This window comes from Anopheles bellator, chromosome 2 (assembly GCF_943735745.2).
Source record: "Anopheles bellator chromosome 2, idAnoBellAS_SP24_06.2, whole genome shotgun sequence".
Classification (NCBI taxonomy): domain Eukaryota; kingdom Metazoa; phylum Arthropoda; class Insecta; order Diptera; family Culicidae; genus Anopheles; species Anopheles bellator.
The window spans coordinates 27,302,878-27,326,968 of NC_071286.1; the positions used below are offsets into that span (position 1 = coordinate 27,302,878).

At 54.5% G+C, this 24,091-nt stretch overlaps 1 protein-coding gene across 1 annotated transcript; it reads right to left on the bottom strand.

Moving 5' to 3' along the window:
• Nucleotides 1-4,908: 4,908 nt before the first annotated feature.
• On the bottom strand, nt 4,909-17,236 carry LOC131211100 (apolipophorins). The gene is made up of 8 exons (XM_058204454.1): nt 17,155-17,236; nt 15,586-15,612; nt 11,535-15,516; nt 11,344-11,473; nt 5,887-11,199; nt 5,683-5,815; nt 5,294-5,616; nt 4,909-5,211 (listed from the first exon to the last, which is right to left on the bottom strand). Exons 1-8 carry the CDS (start codon nt 17,234-17,236, stop codon nt 5,185-5,187), a joined length of 10,017 nt encoding a protein of 3,338 aa, XP_058060437.1. The 3' UTR covers nt 4,909-5,184.
• Nucleotides 17,237-24,091: the final 6,855 nt, after the last annotated feature.

The window sequence follows — 24,091 nt, forward strand, 5'->3', positions numbered from 1 at the left end:
GTGCTTTTAACGAATGAGATGAAATGTTCAAAAAAATGTTCAAGCATCGAAAAATGTAAACCCGTTTTTGTTTTATAACCAGACTAGCAGACCCGGCAAACTTTGTTCCGCCCCAGGGGCAATGAGTAAACAGATTTTGGATTTTATCCAGTTCGTGTTTTTATTACATTAAATTTAAAAAAATCTAATATATTAACAATTTCTTAATAGGTTTTTAAGGCTTTCTCTATTTCTTCAGTTGAGCACCTTGTGATAGACTACATTTTTTGTCTTACTATTAGGCGTAAGAACAATTTGATAAATTAAACAAACAACCTGAAATCTAAGATCTCAGATCTCACGATCGCATCTGTAACTTCTGATCTCAAATCTAAGATTCTCAAATTCACTGATTCGCAGATTCTGAGATTATCAGATTATCAGATTCTCAGATACTGAGATTCTGAGATTCTGTTATTCTGCGATTCTGACATTCTCAGATTTCCTCAGATTCCATTTACAAGTAGAATCCGCGAAATACCTGAAAGGTGGGAGAAACGACGAACAATACTTTCATGACGGACAATACGATTTGCACGAAGTCCTGAATGAAAAATTGACCTCAATTGACTCAATTCGAATTTCGATTCAGGGCAACCAACAACTTTCCAGTTAAAAGAAGTTATCAGTTCCATTGCACCGCCCATTTGAGTGGATATTGGAACAGATCATTGCTTGATAAGCAATGAACAAACTTCAAGTCAGCCACCAGTACAGACACCACGTTTCACAATTTACGCAACGCGTCAACGAGACGAGAATTTTTACGCAACCTCGCTCGCTGGACGATAAAAATGACTTCCGACGTTTTATGCACTTTTAATCCAGCGAACAGGTTCATTAAAACGTCTTCAGGCGTTCGTTTAAGCGTTCGATCTGGTTGCCGCCGTTTTACCGCCAACTCCACGTTTATGCTCCCGCTCGGTGCTCGCATTATAGACAAGTTGATGCATCTTTAGTGCCAGCACGCCACGGTTACAGGGCCGCCCCCCGAGTGTCGGTGGGTAGTTAAATTTATTGTCACTTATTCGCAATCGAGCTTCTCGTCCGTTGCTACTTCGAGCAAGTGGCGCGGTGGCACCATTTTGTTTTACGCTTTGTTGCGATGGATTTTTTTTATTAACATCGTTGCCCGCCACTTGTTAGGCGCAACAAATTCACACCCGCGTGCGCTGCACGTTTAAATTAGCTTCTTTCGGCCCAATTTGATGGCCAAATCGTAAACGGTTGACGGAGCTGGAGCAGGCGCCAAGCTTAGCGTAGCCAACGGCCAAAAACCGGTGGCCGGCTTTCAATTATCAAACGGCGCTGGGCGAGCATATTTCATCTTTTACGACCCCTAGGAGGTGGATCGGATTTTATGAATGCTCGTATGTGGTGCCCGGGAGTGCCCTTCGCGCCCTCAAGGGGCGCGACATGATGCGGTTTATCAGTCAATTGATACGATACAACGCAACACCGGTACACCGGTCCAGCTCGGGGATCATCCCGGTCCCGGTCGTTGGTCCGTTACAGCCACCGAGCAGGTCCAGGCTAATACCCAATTATGTTTGATTAGAGCAAGAGAGAGAGAGAGAGAGAGAGAGAGGCAGGCATCGCAAGCAGCCAGCAGGTCATTCGCGGTGCCGTTTTAGGAGCCGAAGGAGTCGCCCGGTGCCTCATTTGTTGTTACCGACACGACATGTCGTCCGTTCCGCTGCTCCCGATTTTGATCGGCGTTCGGATTCAATTTGTGTGCATCCGTCCGTAACCGAGAGCCGGGGTGTCCACCGTCCAGTGGAAGCTGCAGCTCAAAATTTCAATTATCCAACTCGGGCGAGCTGAGCTCGTTGTCGTTGCCCCGGGACGAGGGTTCTTTTTCGAGCAGTTCGGTCAGACGTTCGAGTAGGAGATTTATGAAAATTAATTTAAAACTGTGTACGTAGTGCCCGCCAAGTGCGCCCGCCCCGAATCCGATGGACCGATAAAACCACACACTCATCAGGCTCACCCGTTCGTTTCGTTGGCCGTCCCGAGAAAGCGTCTTGTGCGCCGGAGTTGTCGCCGGTCACCATTGACACGGCACGGCAAGTGCTCGAAGTGGCCCATTGTCGGTGTTGGACGATTATGTTCAATCTTCGGCCTGAACTATTGCCCCCGCTACAAACCCCGGTACCGACGGGCCCCGTTCGAATCGATGCCATTACATGTCCACTTTGGCGTTTTCGAACAGGTCGTGGCCGGGATGCAAGTTGAGCTCGCCATCCTTTCGCTAGGATTATCCATCCGGCCGGGCATTTGCTTTTTACGAGCGACTCCTACCGTTCTTTGGGTTGGCCGCAAATCCTTAATCCTTCTGGTTGCGGGCGTGAGAGTGCACGGGCACGGTACGAGCACGAACTTGGGCGCTTGCCGTTGGCCGAAGCGAGCTCTCCCGGACTCCGGGCGAGCAAACGGACAAACAATTGACTCGATTAGATGCATGCCGCTATTTAGTGGCGCTCGCGCGCCCGTATAGCGAAACCGTTTATCGGATGGTCCGGAGGGCTCCGGGAGCATAATCTGGGATTTGGGCGGATTTTTATACCCAGCGATGCCGGCGTCCCAAGGATCCAATCAAAGCACCAACGCGACACGCATGCACACGTTCCGCTTGGAATGGTTCCATCGGTACGCACGTAACCGATTTAATGTTATCAATAATGCATCAAACCATCGCAATCTGGTTAATTATGCAACTGCAAACAAAGTGTGGGGCGGGCACGCATAAAATCGCATAAGCTTGTTTGGGCGGTCACGGCCCACCACTTTAGACGGTGAAGGTATGGCAAATTTAATGAACGATCAAATCTAAACGACCGACTCCGCGCATTAAAGTACTCTTTCTCTCTCCCGCCCTACCGGAAGTGCAAAAGGATTGGCTCTCTTTGGCGTTTTTCTCGTGATGGCTGCTCGTTAAATCGTGTCGAGCGTGGCTTTAAAACGTTCTCAAAATCAAAATCACATCCATTAACATCGTGTTAAATGAGTGCAAAATACAATCGTTGCCACTTGAAAATGTATTGATCATAATCCTCTCATGTCAATCAGCGTTCCGTGGGCCGATCATTAATTGGCCCCGCTTTCCGATGGCAACCATTACAACCAAACGGTCGATAAATAATGCGATTGCGATTGGATTAAAAATTCCCATTTCTCACTCGGTCAGCGGTTACCGCTGCCGTTGTCCAAAAGGAGCCCCCGTGGCGCCTGGACGTGGCAGGACAGCCTCCAAAAATCAAACATTAAAACACGGGCACGCACAGCTCATCGGCGGGCGTGCCGACGACACCAGCGCAAATAATCATTAAAATGTGTATTAAATAAATTAACAGATTCAACATTAATTATTAATTTGCGTCAACAACAATGACCATGAATTCTGATTCGATTCCACGAAACGGAAGGGCACACCGAATGGGGAAAAAAAAACCCAGCGCCGAGCACACAGGAAACGGAAAAGCCGGCAATGCCCCCCACCGGCTCGGGTGCACTGACCCGTTGCCCGGAGCAACGATGGAAGATAAATATGCGAACCGCACTTTCAGCTCACGGGCACAACGCAGCAACATCGGTGACAGAGTGGGTTGCTTGGATGGGGCCCTCGCGTAACTCATCAACCGATATCAGTCAATATCAGTAAGCAAACGCGGTTCCCAATAACGTCGAACAAGGATCTAGCGCAATGACTCATGGCCAGGCCACAGACAAGGCCCATCTTTCAGCCCAGAGGAGTGTGTGTGTCCATGGAAATGGAACCTTTTTTTGCATCAAGTGATTATCACCTTTCTCACGCATTGCAAAACTTTCTAACTAATAGGAAATTGCGAGCATCGGAAATATCTTTAAAAAAGTTTGGAAATTCACGTAAAAATAATGGATTTCTTTCTAGCCAACCTAATCGTATCGTAAACCAACCTTGCGTTTACCTTTTCCGAGCACTTGCAATATGTTATTGCGAACTTCTAAAGCTATTCTTTAAAAAGTTTAAAGCCTCCTCGTGCAAATTTGAGTCCTCCTCAGAACTATCGCATGTTAGTGTTGATAACCACATATGCAACAAAGTCAGGCAAAAACCCAGAATGATTGTTTGATTAAAACGGTCAACTAACATGTATCGCTAGTAAAATTTATCTTTCTTTTAAATGGGCATCTAATCTTCCAATACACACGTCTCCAATATTACGAACCAAATCAGTTAAGCAGCACAAGCGGACCAACGTTGTCCCGGCCGTTGGCAGTCGGGCCCCGTTAATACCCTTAACGCAAATTGACCTAAGCGAACGGATAAACACAATTTTCAGCATTGTCGTGGTAGGGCCACAGATACGTGCAAAATATTCAATTAACGAACGGAGCGAAATCAAACGGCAGCCGACCGCCGCCGTGGCCCGAACGCCCGGGACCGGAAGGGAACCGGGGAGGGCTCGGCGAACGATCCACGATCGCCCATATTTAAAGCTATTTTATTTGTATGTGGATTAGATTACGCTTACGGGGGCCCCATCGGCCATCGGAGTTCATTGGATTTCGATTGAAACGGCGATTCGATTCAATCAGCACCACCCGGAACGCGGGCGGAGAATTGCGTTTCCGGAATGGTAAATGATCCTGTTTGATTGGAAATGAGGCAGTCGCCGAGGGCCCGGATGTGGTGTGTTTAATTGGACAGAGTAAAATGGCCGGATGTTGCCACCAACGGTTCGGGTGTTACTTACCACCTCCCCATTGCCCTCTGGTTGGCGTTCGGACAATGTTGATGACGCTTTACAGGACAACTTTAAGAAGGTCCAACTCCAACGGACAACGCCGAGCGCTTAAAGTAGGAGACTTCCGAGTGTTTTTTTCCGGTAACGTCACAATATTTATTTCAACCAAGCATGTAAATGATGTTTAAATGTTGTCCATGAAGAAGAGGTGCTGAAATCGTAGATTCCATTCTCTTCGCTCTAGAGCGCCGTTCATGCCGTTCCCGTTGTGACTCTCGTGGTGGCCGCCGCTCCGACGGGTCCTAGACACCTTGCGGCGGGTATCGATGATGATGTCCGCCCAAGCCCCAGCGCTCCGCTTCCGCTTACAATAAATACAACTGCTACAGTGATTTGGTTCAGAGACATTCAGCACCGCCTATCCCTTAGCTCCGCCAGCTTTCTTCTGCAATGGAATGGAGAGAAGCAGGTCACGGTTAAGGAACTCCCGCGAAAGGATCCCGATTTAGTGGAGTGCAGATTCTTACCGATGGCGGCAGCATCTGAACGTCGGTGGCGGAGCAGACCGCCTCCGGGTGGAGACCACCGCGCAGGTAGCACAGGCAGTCGTTGGTCGTTTCCGTTCGCGACAGCTGATCGGCCAGCACGGCGGCAACGATCGAAATGAACTGCTTCTTGTCCTTGGGGGTCTTCTGCTGGGAGAAGTTCTGCAGCACGAAGAAGTTACCGCCCGATCGCTCGACCGCGACCACACCGGGCACGTCGTCGTACTTCAGGGCCTTCCGCTGGTCGGCCGAACCCACGACACGCTTCTTGTCGTTGATCGGGAACACCACCTTCTCGTTGAAGCCTGGAACCGGGAATCGGACCTGAGTTAGTACCCCGTCGGGCACTCGCGAGCTAGCCACACACTTACCAACAATCGATTTGACCTTCGACTGGTCCTTGGTGTTCGCGAGTCCGAGGTTCTTCAGTGGGGCGATCATGTTGAGCGAAACGCCTCGCAGCCTCACGTTGGCCACTCCAAGCGCTGCGCTGAGAGCGCGGCCCTGCAAAAATCAGCCGTATGGTTAGACTCCTGTCACTGGCAACTAGAAACCCCACGCCCATCAGGACTTACCGGGTGAGCGATTTCGAACGAGTCCGAGCGAACGATCAGCACCGACTTGCTGGCGGTGGCCCGGAACGGATAAGAGAACGCTTGGCTCACGGCTTGCACCTCGGTGGTGGCTCCCAGGTCTTCGCGGACCTGCTCGCCGGCGTCGTGGAGCGTCTGCAGTACCTTGTCGACCGGCTCGTAGCCCGTCGTCAGTCCCTTGCACTGCTGCGGCCCACTCAGGTCCGCCTGGCCCAGCTTGCCGGTGTAGTCCAGTTTGCCACCGGCCGAGAAGAGGCTCGTGTACTTGCTGGTCTTGCTGTACCCGATCACGGCCACGTGCACATCGCTGATGCCCGTTGCCTTCAGCTCCTTGCGCAGATCGTTAATCGTGGCCTGCACCAGCTCGCCGAGCAGCGGTCCCAGCGTCGTATCGACCACCACCACAACGTCGGCCTTCTTCTGCGGTGCCTTCACCGAGAACCAGTCACCGACGTCCACCGAGCGGCCCTCGTCCGTCGAGCACTTGTGGCACTGGCTTGGCGCAGCGGTCGGGATACCGTACAACCGGCAGGTCGAGGCGTAGAGCTGGGCAATCTCACAAGCCGCCTCGTCGGCACCCTTCTCGCCAGCTTCGTGGGCCGCGTGGTTACACGCTTCCTTGTAGCCGGTCGGGTCGCGCAGATACGAGCAGAGCTTCAGCGGTGAGTCAGAACCGAAGAACTTGGCGCAAGTTGGGTTCGCGTGCTCGTGCGAATCGTGTCCATGGTCCGAGATGGCACCACATGCCGCGCTCGTTTTGTAGCGGTTCGCAAAGTCGGTGGATCCGTCTGCGATCTTACCGTCCGGCAGGGCCAGATCATCGTACGGCTCGTGGTTTCCGTTTCCGAGCAGACCGCGCAGCCGACCGAGGTAGAAACCGGACACGAAGAAGTGACAGATCTTCAGGTCGGTCGTGCACATCACCTGCGCACCATACCGGGTACCCACCGTGACGGTGTAGTACTTGCGGAACGCGTACACGTCGCCCTTATGAATCGGCAGATCGGTTTCCTTTCCGTTGAACTTCACAGCACCGCTGCTGGTCAGCTCCACCGACGAGTCCCGATCGAGCAGCGTCACCGACTTCAGATGACCGGCGTCCATATCCGCCACGAGACTGAAGTTGCCATCGACAAAGTCGGAGGCCAGCAGGTACGAGCAGCTTCCCGGGAACGTAAAGTGTTTGTCGTCGAACGTGAAGAAGTGTCCTCCGTCGGCCAGCTGACCGTGCATGCTGAACAGTGGCACGCGGGCGAACGGATTGAACGCGTACAGACGCAGCTGATGGACCAGGTCCCGGAGCGAGTACAGCTTCTCGTTGCGGACAAAGTTCCACGGACTGAACTGGACGCTCGATACGTACGGCACGAGCTTGAAGGTGACAAACGACGTCAGACTATCGCTACCGAAGGTCGGCTCGGACAGATGCAGATTCGCGCTCGAGATGAGCCGTTCCACGATCAGGTTGATGGCCTTCACGAAGCTCACGGCAATCGCCTTCAGTTCCTCAACGTCGTTGACCGGCTTGCCGTCCAGCTTGCTGCTAACGTACCGGTTGATGGCACCGGTGAACTCCTTGATCTCCGGCACCGGGTATAGGTCCTCGACCAGAACCAGCACCTCCCGCAGCAACTGGTACGCGTACCGATCGAGCCCATCGAAGTACTGCTGCAGCGTTTCCTTCACCGCCTTGAACTCATCGAACGACTCGACGTAGTCCTGGGCCAGTTTGTACAGATCCTTGAACTCCTTCTCCAGCGCCTGGACGGCCCGGGTAAGCGTTTGGGCGAACGTCTTGAACAGCTCCGACACGTTGCCGGCGATCTTGTTGAAGTCCTCCTCGAACACCTTCAGCGCCTTGACGGTGCGCTCGAACATGGCCATCACCAGTTTGACCGTTTCTTCGTAGACGTTGAAGAGGAGCGCCTCCACCTTGGCGGAGAGTTCCTTCAGCGCCGGCAGCACCTTCGTGTTGAACGTTTCCACCAGCTTCGCCGTGACGTCGTTCACGATGGTGGAAATCTTGCGGAAGGCCTCGACGTACACCTGCGACAGATTGCCGAACACCTCGGCCACGGCCTCGAACACCTTCGAAGCTGCCCGCACGAACTCGGCGATGGTCGGATCGCTCATCACGTCCTCCTGCAGCTTCTGCAGCTGCTTCCGGTAGCTCTCCTGGAACTTGCCAAAGTCCGGCAGCGCGTTCACCACGTTCGTCGACAGCGTGGACACTTCCTGCGTCAGCTTGCCGTACCGCTGCGTAATGTCATCCTTCACGACCCCGAAGTCACCCTGCAGCTGTTTGTTGAGCGCCACCAGGAATGTCTTCGCGTTCGCCTCGTCCACCTTGTACTCGGTCGATAGGAAGTGCGTCGCATCCAGCGTTACCTTGGCGGTCAGCAACTGCTTTCCTTCGCCGATCACATTCAGGAGGATCGCCTTATCGACGCCGAACGAACCGTCCGCGCTGAAGAACGGATCCTGCTTGAAGGCGAACGATGCCGACGTGAGCCCACTCAGCTGCGACTCGAACACCACCGGACGGTTCGGCACGAACCGGACGGTGGATGTGAAATCGGCCCGGTACTTCTTGAAATCGAACGTTCCGTGCGCCCGCACAAAGTCCTCGCCGAAGCGCGTGAGCAGGAAGTCGAACTGTTCCGGGCTACCGAAGAAGTAACTGCCGAAGGTGTAGCCCTCGAAGGGTAGCGTCAGTGAACCGGCCGCACTGGCCTGGCGGTTCGCGAACGATAGCGCCGAATGGCCGGAGAAACCACAGTTCAGTCCCAGTCCCTTGCTGCTTACGCTCGCCTCCGTCGTGATGTTGAAGCCCCGGTACGACTGGTCACCGTTGACGTAGCGCACCTTGGCGACGATCTTGTCGCTGGCCTTCTTGAAGATATCGAACTCGACCGATCCGTCCGCAGCGTGGTTGTCCCCATCGAGGCTACCCTTGGCGCGGACCGCCAGCGCCTTGATGGTTGGGTGCGAGAACGTCAACGCTCCACTCGCACTGACCCCGGCCGAGCCGAGGGCCTTCGTTTCGGCGCGCACCCCAAACGTGGCCTTGTTGTCCGGGTCGTTCTTTCGGTCGAGGTAGAACGAAACGCTACCATCGAACAGACCGAACTTGTCCTTCGGCACGTTGAACACCCCTTCGACGGCGACGGTGCGCGTCGGCAGGATCAGGCTGGCGCCGGCCGACGACGGATGGATGTACAGCAGGTACTGGTACTTCGGTTGCTTCCGCTCCTTCAGCTGCACGTCGGTCGTGTGGTCAAGCTGCAGCCCGTTGGCGCTCGTCTTGGCCGACAGTCCAAACTCGTGGTCGTACCCGAGCTGCTGCAGTTCCACCGAGACGAGGGCCTCGTGCTTGAACGAGTTCGTATCGGCACGCTCCAACTTCGACGCCAGCTCCACGTTCGTGCACTTCTTCGCCTCGTCACACAGAGCCATCTTCAGCCGGAAGTTGTTCGGGTGGACGTGAGCATCGTACAGGAGGTTGTTTTTACCGATCGCGGCCGTCAGCTTCACGGAGGCCCCCGATTCGGAGAGCCGTTCGCGCACCACCTTAAACGTGGCGCTCTGCTGCTTATCGTACAACTTCACACTGCCCTGGCCCTCGATGACGCTTCCCGAGCCGTGCTCCTTGACCGAGTAATCGGCGTAACCGCTCAGAATGTCCTTTCCGCCTTCGGAGGCCCGGAAGCTGAGTCCCTTGCCGTTGGCGCCCGGTTTCGCGTTCACCTCGACCGTGAACTGGTTCGCGTTCAGCTTCGGTGCATCGCCGTACAGCTTGAAGTAGAACGTCTGGTAGCTGTCAAAGTTGCCCTCTACGTTCGCCTCCAGGTCGAAGTCGGCCAAGTTTTGCACCTTCGCCTCCGCCTTGAAGGCACTGTGGCCGAGCGCCTTGTAGCTACCGTACACCTTCACCGTCTTGCCCGGGTAGCCCAGCGTGAAGTCGACCGACGGGTTCGAGTCCGTCAGGACGACCGCATTCTCGACGCTGTACTTCTTGCCGTCGGCCGTCACCAGCGCCTTCGTGTTGTACGCACTGCCGCCCGTTTTGGCGTGCTTGAACGTCACGTCCACGCTGCGCACGTTCTCAAACTCCGACTTGAGCGTCAGGTGGACCTGCACATCGTCCGCCGACGGGACCTTGGCCGAGCCCGAGAAGTCAAAGTTCTTGCCCTGTCCGTACGACACCTTCAGCGCTCCGTTCGTCGCCAGTGATCCACCATCCTTGGCGTCGTACGTGTACGAGCCTTCCGCAGCGATCGGATCCACGTTGGGCAGGGCCAGTTTCAGGTTGCCGTTGCCCCGGGCCAGATTTCCCTTGGCGTGCGTCGTTACGGATGCAACCTGACCGTTGTAGTCCACCGAACCGCTGTAGTCGAGCTCGTGCACCCCATCGTCGGTTTCGGGCTGCAGATACTTGCCATTCGAAGCGACCGCCAGCTTGAAGGAGGCGACCGTGAGTGCTACCTTCAGATCGTGGTTGGCCGGCTTGCCGTGGCCACCGACGTGGTAGTACCCATCGACCTGGGCCCCAAACTCGGCTCCGTACTTGCCCCCAACACGGTACTTGGCGTGATGCTCACAGTACTCGTCCACATCGAACGTCAGTTCGGCCGCCTGCGGAAGCAGCTCTCCGGACAGCTTCAGGCTACCGGATGCCGCCCGGTAGTTACCGGCCGGGACGTGCTTCACTCCGACGTCGACCTTCACCGTCTTCGAGTCCAGATCGCTGTACAGGACCGTGTGGGCAGACTGGAACAGCCTTGCCTTCAGGTCGGCATCCTTCAGCTCGCCGGTCCACTGCACCGAGCGCTGCTTGCCACCCGGCAGCCGATCGTACAGGTTGGTCACCATCTTGGCGAACTTTTTCTCGTCCTTCGTCGAAACGTCCCGCTTGAAGTCACCGCCCAGCTGGCGTCCGGTCGGCAGCACCAGGCTGAACTTGCTGCTGAACGTACCGTCCACCGGTTTCGGGTTGCCCTGGCCCTGCACGCTCAGCTCGTACCGCTCCGAGAACACCTCCACCACGTTCTTGCTGTCGAAGCTCGTCTGCGTGACCTTGTTCTTCGTCTCGAAGTGCACCAGCTTGCTGTTGTCCTTCTCGAAGTCGTAGTAAAAGTCCACCGCCACATCGTAGACCGGGGCGCTCACCTTGAACTTGCTGTCCAGCTTCACCTTGCGGTCCTGCTTCAGGAAGCTGACCACGGCGAACAGGTCGCCCTGTCCCTTGGCCGACTTCAGCTCACCGTTACCGTCGAACAGGTCCTTCACCGTAAACTGCACGCGGAGAAGAGAAAGTTAGAAAGTTGTTAGAATATCGCCATTGGTGTGCCGAGCGGTGACGGTTCGTTCTGGTTGACATTGCAGTCGACTGACAGGCAGCACAGGCAGCTGTCAAACTGTTGTCAACAATCCACTTACCGTGAATTTGCCGTTGGGGTCCTCGCCGCGTTCCAGCTTGAAGTCGTACGTAGCGAATTCTTCCTTGTCGACCAATACCTTCGCGTTGGACAGAACGTTCGCCGCGTTGAACACTACCGTCAGAGCAAGCCTGAAAAGGAACCAGACTTTAGTCACTGGAAGGTACACCCGTCACCTACTACGGAACCTACTTGTACGGAGCAGCTTTGTCGGCGGCAACCAGGGCTCCCTCCAGGTTCAGTTCACCCTCCTGGCTGGTGAACCGGTTCGTGACCGCGCCGTTCAGCTCGACCTTGGTGCCGGTGCTGGCCGTAAGCCGGTTGCTGAAGCGACTCTTGCTCTGTTCCACGATGCGCTTCGCGAAGAACTTGAAGAAGTGCTTGTTGAGTGACCCACCCACCTGCACGTCGTAATCGCCGGCCGTCTTCTCGTTGTACTTCGCGTCGACGCTGGCCGCCACCTTGTACTTCTCGTACGCGTACTCGCCGTCCAGCAGGAACTGGTTCCGGTTCGTGGCAAAGTCCAGCCGGAGCGTCTGCTTCGGCACCTGCAGTTTGTTGGTCAGCTTCAGCGACTCCAGTCCCTTGGCGTCCGGTTTCAGCGTAAACTCGGCCAGCTGGCTTAGCTCGTACTTGCTGGTCGGATTGCCCAGGTCCTTGCCGGTCGCGAACGAGAGCAGGTTCTTGAACGAGTTCTCCGTGTACGCCACCTCCAGGTGCGCTTTGAAGTTCTTGGCCGGGTCGCTCGGTGTACGCTTCTCCAGCTGCAGATTCACGTGCCGCAGGTCAAAGTCCAGGTGTCCCACCACGTTGCTCACCACCTGATCGACGGTGACGTCGACGGCGGCATCGAAGCTTCCCTCACTGTTCGACACCACGTGCCCGTTCACGGTGGTCTTCGGGGCGTACGGGCTCGTCCACTCAATGTTCTCGAGGTGGTACTTGCGCTTTCCCCCTTCCATCTGCTCGACCACAATCTTGCCCGTGGTCTGGACGATCTTCGACACCTGAGCATCACCCTTCGGCGAGCGGATCGTGAAGATCGGAACGTACTCGTCGCGACCACCCGAAGCACCCTTCTCGAACCCGATCTTGGCCAGGTATTCTTCCGCTCCGTTGTGGGCCAGTGCGTACAGCGCCACCTCTTTATCGTTGTTGTTCACCCCCAGCTGGAAGTCCACGTTGCGGATCGGTGACTCCAGAGTGGCCTTCACGTACAGCTCGGCACCGGTCACACCTTCCAGACGTAGGTTCGTCAAGCGTTTCGTCTGGGAACCGGGCGTGTCGAAGCTCAGCAGCAGCGACACGTGCTTCGGGTTGCTGTTATCGAGCTGTCCGGAGAAGTGGAACTGCGGCTCGACCTCCAGGTACACCTCGAACACCTCCTCCGTGCGCTGGTGGTCTCGGTTGGCCACACAAACCGTCACTCCGATGAAGGGGTTCAGATTGTCGAAACAGGCCGTATACTTGTTGCCCAGATCGTGGCGCTTGGCCGGCAGGGTGATCAGCTGATTGCCACGTTCCCTCGTCACGAACACCTCGCGGAAGCTGACGGACACCAGTTCCTGCTTGTTCCGGAGCGTGTCCACGGTTAGCTCGTAGGCGGATGCGTCCCGAAGCGCAAACTTGACGGCCGCTCCGGTCGACGAGTGGCCAGAAACGGCCACCTGCAGACCGGTCATCACGTTGAACGCATCGACGCTGAGCGTGCCGGTCACCTCGAAGCTAGCGCTCGGTGCCAGCTTTACGTTAAACTTGGCGTTGCTGTAGTCCTTCACCAGTGCCTTCAGGTCCACGTCGACGGCCGCGTCCAGCCGAGCCACTCCGGCACCGTGCGCCGACAGCTTCAACGGTAGTCCGAGCGCGGTGCTATACACGAGATCCGTGTCCAGGAACAGGGCGTGATGTTCGAACGTGCGCTCGAACTTCTTGGCACCCTCGACCAGCTTATCGAAGCACTCGAGCGCCTTATCGAGGAACTCGTCCGGGCTTGTGGGTACGTTATCGCCCGTACTGAGGAAGAACAGCTCCGAACCGAACACCTTCAGCGTCAGATCGAGGTTAAAGTCCTGCAGTGCGTCATTGTGGAGGTCCACCGTTTTGGCCAGCGCACGGATGTCCTCGCGGATACCGCGACGGAACCGTTCCTTCGCCTTATCCGACAGCTTCTGGTACTGCTGTACCACGCGATCGTACGCGCTCTGCAGGTCCAGGCCGGAGAAGAAACCCTTCGGACCGAAGTAGTGCTCCACCAGACGCTCCAGATTATCCTGGCGGCCCTCCAGCTCGAACACGTTCACCGCATTACCGAACAGTTCCGCGGTGAAGTTCACCCCAACCGATTTCGGCAGGAAACTCTTCTGCGAGTAGATGACGCTGGCTTCCGCACTGGCCCCGACTCCGAGGGATTCGACGGCGTACGAGAACTCGCGGTTAAACGAGTAGCGCCGTACGTCGAACGGGAACTTGTTCGAGGTGCGCAGCTTACCGAAGTGTTGCCGGGCGGCCTCACGCGTCGGATCGACCGAGGCGCGCAGGCTGGCCAGGTGGGACGTGATGAACGAACCGACCTGGTACACCTTCTCCTGATCCAGCAGTGCCTTCAGCTCGTTCGCCACATTGGCCGACGGACACTCGACCAGCGACAGGTACGCGTGAATCCGAATCTCCGAGTCTTCGCTCGCATCCTTCAGCGTGTTGAGGGCAGCGGCCACCACCTTCTTGTTACAGGACGCCGCCGGCAATGCCTGCAGGGCGGCTACGCGGACCCGCGAAGAGGCGCCCGGTCCGGTGCAGGTCAGCACCTTGTCGAGCAGCGGGGCAACCAGATTGTCCGAGTTGCGGACTCCCTTCAGGACGGCCACGATCGTGTCCTCGTCGGCGCGCGTGCTGCTCTGGCACTTGCCCAGCTTGGTACCGAACTTGTTCGAGATTTCCTTCACGTCCGCCGACTGGCAGCCGTGCTTCTGGCAGTACTTGCTGACGAGCGACCCGACACTCAGGTACGCCTCGCGCGGCGGGTTCCCATCGAGCAGCTTGTTGACCGCCTTCAGCGCTTCCTTCGTCATCGAGTTGACCAGGTTGAGCGACACGAACGCCAGCTTCTGCTCCTGGGTGTCGGTGATTTCCTTGTTCTTGTACAGCTGCGTGATGGCCTCGACGGCATCGCCCGTTCCGACGCGGAACAGGGCGTCCAGGTAGACCTTGCGCGATAGCGACTTGTTCGGGGCAACGCTTCCGGCCTTCACCTGGTTGTAGAGCGTCAGGAAGTCTTCCTTCGTGGAGAAGCGCATCAGCTGGATCAGCTCCAGGAACAGACTGGAAGTCTTCTTGCCCACCGCTCCGTTGACGTACGAGTCGATGGTGGCCCGCAGTTCCTGCTTGACGACGGGTAAGTTTCCGGCCGACCGTTGCTCGGGGTTTTCGAAAATAACCGAACGGGATTCCGCATTGCCAGCCAGGGTCGGAGCGGCTCCGCCCTGCTGCCCGGTTAGCGTCAGCTTCGTCGTCACCTTGGCCGTCACGCCGACCTTCTCTTTCAGGTACGGCATGTAGTGGTATTCCTCGCCCAGCTTGACCGATTCCAGCAGCCCATCCTTGAACGTTTGCTGGCTGTTGTAGTAGCTCTCCAGCAGCGGCGTCGACTTGATGCCGGCCTTGCTGTTGACGATGCGGGTCACGAAGCTGTTCGACAGGGACTCCCGGTAGGCGCAGTTGCTCAGGTCACGCGACTTGCTCACGACGGTCGCCCCGCCGGACGTGTGGCTCGAGAAGTCGGTCCGGCAGACGCCGAACACGTCCGTCTCGACGCTCTTGTCCTGGGCCGACTGGAACAGCGACACCAGACCGCGCTTCACGTTCACCGAGAAGTCGCTATCGTCGGCCTCGGCACAGAGCTGCGGCGCGAGCTCATCGTTCGAGAGCGCAAACTGGACCGGCTTGCCGATCTCGTTCCCGAACGCTGTCTTCTTGCCGTCCGGCGCGTACGACGTCAGCGACACCACCTTCAGCGTGTACTGGCAGTTGTCGCCGGCGTACAGCTGCACCTTGCCCTCGACCTTCAGGGTCGTTTCCTTGTTGGCCGCCGCATCCGACTGCTGGATCTGCACGTAGCTGTCCACATCGTAGCTGTAGACCGTGCCGGGCTTGAAGTTGTACTTGCTAGACTTGTCCGCTGCGAAACCGAAAGGGTCAGTTAGACTCAAAGTGGCTCCACTCGGGACTCACTCACCCAGATACTTACGTGTTGGGCACCCAGTTTTGCAGGAGGCTATCGGGATGAAACGTCAGAAAAAAAAGAAAGCAAAACATCGATTAGCACGAGTAGCTGCGAACCATCTCGACGGGGCCGCGCGGCGCTTGCATAACGCCTGGGATGCCCCGGGATGGCGAGTGTGTTGACCCGTTGCGTGATAGTACGCCTCGGTGTCAGAGGTTTATCTGTTATTTGAAAAATCCGCTCTGACCCCAACGATCGAAAGGCCATCGGACCGACGAGGCAGGAACGGTCGTCTAGGTCCACGGCGCTGATAAGCCCGCGGCCCGCCTATGATTCGCCTACTTTGGCTCGCTTTCGCTGTCGATCCTGAACTTGACATTGGACTCCCGGATCATCGCTGCCACTGACCGTTATCAGTCATTCACCACACAAATCGCCGGCCCAGGCAACGGCCCAGCTAAAGTTGCAGCTAACTGCAATCAGGTCGTATGAGCCTAATTTCTTTCCAGCTTATTCAGGTGACGTCAGCAAAGTATACTTCCAACTGTTGACTCATTTCGCTGGAAACTTCTGGAAGCTGCCGCAACGGCATGGCTTGCTGAGAAAAGTATCCCATGTCAACAGTTGCCTGTTTTTGCCAAATCAAAGAATTTGACGTCTAGAAGGGGGATGATGACAGTTGAGGTAATTGACGTGGGTTCATTTTTAACGATTAATTCAACAAAACGGGCCGTTGTTTAGCAAACTTGTCACCAAATGCTCCAATCTAAATCCGTTGGAATGTGCTCTGTTTACGTGGCGATTCCACTCCCGTAGCGGCTTTTCAACATGTCCATCATCACCGGAGCTAGTAAACAGCCCCGCTTCTAGCCCCGGGCAACCTTTCTGTTCGTTGTGGCGCTCATGTTTTCGATTTTGAACATCGAAACAATCCATCAATCCAGCGAATTGAAGAAGTTGCGGTTGCGGTACTTTCTAGAGCGTTCCGGCCGCGAGCTACTATCGAGTTATTCAATTGACGCCCGGCAGCGGAGAAGCTTAGCCGGCGGTCGGTCAGTTAGTTAATTCAATTCATTGAAAAGTATGAAAACAAAACTCAACTCCCCGGTGCTGTCAATCTTGATTTAGGGCGTTGGAACGCTTCACCAACAGCACGGTCGATCAAATCTTCCCCGGGTTCCCCCAGTTCCGGTCGGTCTTGGGTGGTTTCTAGAGAAACTGTTTGGACTTTAGGGCCCCCCAAACGCTCCCAAGAATGGTGGGGTTCACTGGAAACTTTGGTCCCTACGACACTGCGCCACTAAACTGGCGGTTCTAGGGTGCCTAAACGCAACTAGCCACGTTCAGTTGACCGTTTACGCGTCACCGACGCCATTACAATTCATTGTCTCAATTATTTCAAATTGTCCTCACACTCTCGCTCGCGGTTCCGTGTCGGTTCCGGGCATACTGCCGCGCATGCACTCCCGACACCGGACCCTGATTTCCCCGTTTCTACGGGCTACTCGTTGGAACTACGTTTCAACACAAAACTCCGTCCAGAACTGACGGTGTTTGGGACGTTATTCTACGCAGAGAAGAGGGTTCACGTACCTGCGAAAGCACTTTCGAACAGCACTAGCGTCACCAGGAAGGCCCCGAGCAGGGTCCTCCTGCTGCCGCCAAGGATCCACATCCTTGTTCCGTGCCTCGACGCACGCACCGTGTCACTCACTCACGGTTCAATCAGGATTAACCAGGGGGACAACCACCAGTTCGCCGCACATGAAATAGGGTACCACTCGGGAAGGGAGAATATCCGTCCGTACTTGCACTACCGATCGCTGTCGCCGGCGATCCCGGGTGGGTCTCAGGTCGGTCGGGAATAACGGACTCCGACCACGATGGCGTACTTTTATAGAATTTCCCCCCACACACACTGCTGGCCAGCGGTTGCGCTTGCACTGATAAGCGAGCCGCAATCTCAGCCAATCCGCCAGCCAGCCAGCCAGCCAGAACTTTCCTAACAAACGGTCACACAACCACACAAACACTTACACCGAGAAGGAATGCTGTTTGTCTCTCGCTTCTATGCTCGATCGTGTGGTAGGTAATTCAATTCGGACGATCGGTATGCTGACCGTCCCTAGTGTTGGTGCCTAGTGGGGTGCACACGGTGGTGATACACAATCCCACGATAAGAGCGGAGAGCGATCGAGCCGAGGACCCGCACCGCGCCAAAAGGCAAACAAGGTGAAGCTGGCCAGATAAGGCGGGCCGCCGGCAAGGAAGTTTCCGTAAGCAACCCGGACACGGATATAACGGCCGTCGGCGAGAGCGAGAGAGCGAAAGGGTGCGGACCGATCCGATCGGACGACAAGGCTGAGTCAATCCGAATCACCCTCTCGGGCGCGCTCAGCCGGAGGCAAATTAGAGTTTAGAGTCGGGGTCCAAAGTACCTGCCCGCGAGGAAGAACAAAGCCAATGCTGCGGACACCCTCGCGGGCCGCGTCAGAGCTGAGGACGCTGAACACTTTGACGATCGCGACGATACGATCGCGCAGTACGATGCTTAGCGATGCTGTTTTGGTAGCTTCGTCCTCGGTGGGCATCAAAATGTTGTGCCTTTGTCGACTGCCAATTGAACGACGGTGTTATTTGTTGTTCATTGTTCCAGCCGAAGATGATAGCTACTGGGTTGTTCCATAAGTTTTGCGCCTCGTTGAGAGAAGAGCACAAATTTATGGTTTGAAATACACTTTATTATTTAGTATGGTCTCCATGAACATCAATACACTTGAACCAAAGGGATTCCAATTTTTGAATTCCATTCCTGACGCGAGAATCTGACGTTTTAAAGTTCTGGAAACAGAAGCAAATCGCTAGGGGGCAAATCTTGTGATGGACCAACAATTCGAACGTTAATTAATGGATTTTTGGCATTCTCAAAATGCTCGTGTGACACAGTGCATTGTCCTGCAGAAAAAAGATTTTGTTCTTCTGTAAACCGAGTCCTTTTTCACGAACTTCTTCCTTTAACAAATCAAAACAGTTCTAATAATAATCGGAATTTATTGTTTTACCAGTTTGCAAATAATCCACAAACAAAATTTCTTTCGCATTCCAAAATTTGATGCCAACACCTTTTTGGGCGATTTCTGGACACGAACTCGAAGAAGTCGTTCGGATGTTCACACCACTCTTAAGCGTCTTGTTTGGATTCAGGATCATGGTGATAGACCCAAGTCTCATCCATAGTGATGAATCGTCGCATAAAATTTTCCTCTCGAAAAAGCTCTAAATGTTGTCGAGAAAGTTGCATTGAAATGTATTTTTGTTCCATTTTTTGCGAGTCCGGCACCCATTGTACACACAGCTTTCTGAAACCCAATATTTCAGTCCAAATATTGCTTGAACTACTCAATGACGATTTTCCAATACGACATACTTTATTTTTTATAATTTCAGGTGTTGTTACTAATTTTAGAAGTACTTGGCATAGATCATCTTCAAGGCTCGTACGACCACGTTTAAATCCGGCAACTCATATTTTTACTGTACTAATTGAATGCGAAAAGTCCTAATATACTTACAACATTCGTAAAAAAAATTCCTTCGCTTTTAAACCTTCCAAAAACAAAAATTGAATCTCTGAACGATACTTGATTTTCTCCATTGTCAAAAATACTATGAGACGTCGACACAAAATGGCTTGTGTTGAAGTGACAGATTGAAATGAAATTTCACATTCTCGGTCATATGAAAAGTCTACCATCATAACACAATAAATTAAGTAGAAGCGCCCTATGTTATTGAAGGTCAAAACTTATTGATCAACCCAGTAGCGTCAGGGTAGGTTCAAAGAAAACCAACTTGGGAACCCATAATTGAACCCCAAACGACGAAGTATCGAACGATCGTCGGTGGCAGTCCAATACCGAGGAAGAGGATTACTTAATTTTTTGGCCTTGAATCATCCACTCCGCAACTCACGTTAGATTGAGTACACAACTTTGTTCTTGAAGTACTAAACGACGCCCTAACAGCAATTGGCTCGCGGTCCCGCATTCTGCAACCAATGAGCTAGAAATCGATCCTTATAGGTTTTCGATGGAAAAACGGAGACCATGGCTCACCAGATCACACTCCACCGAAAGATTGATGAGCCCAGCACTGGCCCTGGCTGGCTTGACTGGAGTGCTGAGCCCTTGGTACCGAGGCTACTGCGAACTCATTACTTAACGCACCCGGCGAATGTGTTGCCCAGGGAGTGCACTTTTATCATTTGATTATAAATTCTCGCTCCGGCGAAGCTAGTTTTCTTAAATTAATTAATTTCCCACTCGGGGAAAGCAGTACCCTAGGCTGCATCTTCGAACGTGTGCTCTATCTCTCTCGCTCTCTCTCTACATAGCCCGCCGACAAGTTCACCAAGTTCACAGTGTTTCAGTGCGCCGGATTACAGGGATTGGCTGGCGGGACGATTCCTTCCGGAATCGGCCCGTGGATTGAGTGATTGAAATTAAATCCCGTATTAAATTACAAACGATTCATTAATCAATCGCTCGGCTCGGTAGAGCGGGCGGGCCCCGGGTCGTTTTTCCCAACCGTAGAAGAAACTGGCCCCACCATCGGGAAGCACTGGCCATCACCGGTGGCCAGGGAAAAGCCGTCCGTCCGGGTTGATTGATTAAGTGGAAAATCTCTGCCGTTGAAGTTTGATTTCCATAACGAGTGAAGCTGTAATTTCGTTCGCGGCCTCGTGCTCGATGGCACGGAACCGTGGCGCTTTAATCAAACTGATCGGTCGCCATCTTAGCCGCACGAGACTATTTGCGGCAAGGCGCGATAAGCTCGCAACGGAAGTGGGGAGACCATTTTCGGCTTCTCTAAACAGTCAACAGATCGCGGGCGCACACTGTTTGACGTGATGGTGTCCGCGGTCGGATTAGGGTTGCAGGTACGCACCACGGCTGACAGCTGATAGGGCCCAATCGGAGCCGGGTTTGTTTGTATTGGGCGGCGGTCATCGCCCTCCGGCCCTGTCGGAAGCACAGCTCGGGCTCTCAAGATGGGGAAAATCGGAGCCCGGAGTGAAGGAGCCCTGGCCCAGGACGCGAAGCTCCGTGGAGTTGTGTACTGTACCAACTCAAGCCTCTTATTATCAGAATATGGGAATGTGAATAAAATCGACTCTGCAGATTAATCGTGAGACTTCTTCCGAGCGGCACAAAGAATCGTAAAACTGAGCCCCGCAGAGGTCAATCTGCTATCGGCAGGCCAGTTCTTTCGCCATTTTCGCCGTCAGCGATTCTCGCGTTTCGTTTTTTTTTTTGTTCCGCTTCCTTTCGGCTCCGATTGGCCGTGTGCACTATTTCGTCGCTTCCCGGAGTCCAATGTGTTTCCAGCCCAACGCCGGAGCCCCGAAACCGATAAGCCCTCACCGGTGCAGGGTTGATGGTCGACCATTTTTATCGGATGTTTACTTTTGCAGCCAGCGGCTGATTACGGGGCCTACGTCCGATTCCGGTGCATCGTGCAGCCGGTCGGACTGGGAAATGGAGCCTGCATCCCCGGCGAGCCGAGCGCGACGACAATCGTCAACCGGCCCCAGTTGACCCCGGGGCATTTTCGTGCGCATCTTCTGGCCGTGTGTTTTTCAGCGTCCAACATTGTTGGACCGTGTTGCTTCTTTAATGAAGCACGAGCTGCGGCACGAACGAAACGGACCATAGAATCGTTGGCAGAAGCCACTCCAGGCCAGTCCTTGCATCGCGGAATGGGTCGAATTCAAAGAATGGGTCAGCTGCTGTCGGTGCGGCGAATGTCTATCAGCGAATGTTGGCCACCGTTTTCTCGCCGGCGATAACCTATTATTCGGCCCCCCGATGGGTGGCAGCAACTTGGGTGGATCGCAGAAGGCGGCCGGTAAAGGTGGTCCCGCCGCCTTGGCTGATAGCCCGGCGGGATGTGCTTAATTCATGCACTCCATGGCCACTCGACGCCGTCGACGAGGTCCTAGAGCCGTCGCCAGGCTAGAGCCTGAAGGTCAGGTCCCGGAGGGCGATAATTATGCTGCCGATTTCGGTCCAAGATTTTCTGGCCCAGAAAGAATGGAACCAACCGGGCAAGTGATTATCAAATGTTTCCTCGTCCACTGCAACGTTCGAAAGCGTTGCCATCGCGCTGCTCGTCGACATTAATTATGCACCTCCCGGCGGACACTTCGGTAATGTAGTCTCTCACATCGCCGGTGCCGGTGCCGCTAGTTTGGAAAGTCAAATTAATTATTCAGCAGGTCCGATGAAGTGCAGCAGCAGCCGACAGCCACCAGCTGCAGAAACACTCGTCAACGGGAACACGAATCGATTTTCGGCAATCGGAACGGATTCGGATCAGTTCAGTCAGAGTTTGGCCCGTGCAACTATCCGGAAACCAGCGACACCACCGCACTGATCCGGAGCCAGTCCAGCCCAGAGTTGGTAAGGTGTTCTGGGTTTTCTTTCACCCGCCGACCACATCTAGCCGGAAGTTCAATCATACGTCGATGGGAAAAGTTTTTAACCAACGACCGATTTACAAGTTGCGCTTCCCGAGCCACCGATTGCCAATTAAACGAGCAACACGAGCCAGCCCAGAGTGTGGGCCAGAAAGTTTGGCCACAGACTTCGAAACATTTCCATCAATCTACTGTCTGTCACCGGCAGAGGGATCGGCGCAACGCGCCCGAAGATTGATTGTCAAGAGCAACGCGTCTTTTGAAATCAGTTTAGCGCCGTAATGACCACGAGCTCACGCCGGACTACCGGAGCAAGAAGTCATCAATTCGATATCGAGTGCCGTCAGTAGCTCCGCAGCTCCGGTTGATGAGGCGGATTAAATTAAGTTACCACTTCGGTGGCGGCTCCGAGAGAGATTTTCCAATTATGCTTCCAATCAATGAATGTCGTCCGCAATTTGGCTGGGCATTTGACGCTCCGAAGGCCACGCTCATCTCGCGCCCGCTGGAAGATCCGTTTTGTGAAAACCCTCCTGTGACTGGTCGAAATTTCCCTGAAGACAGACCAGAGACGAGTATCGACCAGGGCCAGGGCCAGGGCCGTGGGTTTGTGGCACAATGTAAAAGCTTAGCGTGAAAGTGTGAAAACCCTTTTTCGCCACAGACCACAGACCGCCGAGGAAACCCTGCCCCGCCTTGTTCCGTAATTACGTGAACACGGGGCAAAGTGCACGGGGCGATACAGCGACAAGGTTTCTGGCCATCAAACACATACACACGGGTGCGCTCTCATCCGGAAGCGGAAGGACCTTTTTACCTTCGATAATTGCCTCCGGGAATGGCCGTTCCGGGGGGGCGGCGAAACAATTTCTCGGTCGGAACGTCGGGTCGGGTCGGGCGCCCGGCTCCTTCGGTGAGTGGATCAGTTTTTCGGGTCGGGTAATTATGACTTTCGCTTCCAGGACCCTTTCGCACACACGTCACACTTCCGGAGGGTACTTCCAGAGCACTCCAGAGCCCACTCGATTTCCCACGGCAACCATTTGTCACCCGGCACCCCGGCTGCCCGGCTGCCCGGCCGCTGACGGGCGAAAGGAGAGCTCCGGGCGAATCGGCGATGGTTGGCCGAACTCCAAAAAGGCTGCCTCCAGTGTCCAAGTCCAGTGAAGTTGGATGGATGATAGTTTCCGAGCGCCCGAACGTAGGACGCCTGGTGGATGGTTCTCGTCTCGTTGAAATTATCTTAATTACTTGTGGACATCGTGCCCGGCACGCGAAGGGATGCCGAACTGCCGAAAAAACGTGTCGAGATAAGTGATTGTGAAATGTATTTGCATTAACACCGTGCCGTTAGTGGCGCAGCGATACGGCGGTGTGCTCACGGTGCCAATTAGGTGCCACAGTGCCACCTCGGAACGGTACGCGGATCCTGGCTCTATCGCCCAGGAAACGGTGGTCTTCTTAAAGCAACAAAGTTTCCGGAGCGAATCCGATCCGGGGCGACGGCCAAGAAAATGTGGCAAAATACACATCGCCAGGCTTGTTATCGGGACCCGATCAGGACCGCCGGTGGCCGGAGCGAATGAAAAATCTGCCAACGAAAGCCGAAAATAAGCCTGCAATTGACAGTCGCGGCCTGCTTATCGCGCCCCGGCCACGGTTGGTCCGAAGCTGATAAGGGGGACAGTTTGGCGATTGCATGCAAAGCGAGCCAATCGAAGCGAGGCCAATGTCTGGACGTGCCACTTTTGGTTTATGATTGCTTGCTTAAGTCGAAAATCCGCCAAATGTTGTAGTGTCCGCCGTAGGAAAGGCCTCCATCGCTCGGTGCCGGAGATCCAAATCTTGGCGTCAGTTTGGAGGACACTGTGTGGAATAGGAGCTGAAGGTTATCGGTCCACTTCACTTCGAATTAGTGTACAGTTTAATGGACTTAAGCGACAACCATCCCGGTGAATTGGGCCAAATTGACCCAGGCACTACTGGAACCGGACATCGGTGTTCCCGGTGCCTGTTGTTGAAAGCTAATCCTCGATACGCCAACTAATGGGG

Bases quoted from the DNA above. Each gene is read 5' to 3' on its own strand.
- LOC131211100 (XM_058204454.1), bottom strand. From the start codon at position 17,236: ATGTGGATCCTTGGCGGCAGCAGGAGGACCCTGCTCGGGGCCTTCCTG. The intron at 15,613-17,154 runs GTACGTGAACCC...TCATCCCGATAG, and splicing joins GTTCGAAAGTGCTTTCGCAG to CCTCCTGCAAAACTGGGTGC. The intron at 5,816-5,886 runs GTAAGTCCTGAT...TGATTTTTGCAG, and splicing joins CGTTCGAAATCGCTCACCCG to GGCCGCGCTCTCAGCGCAGC.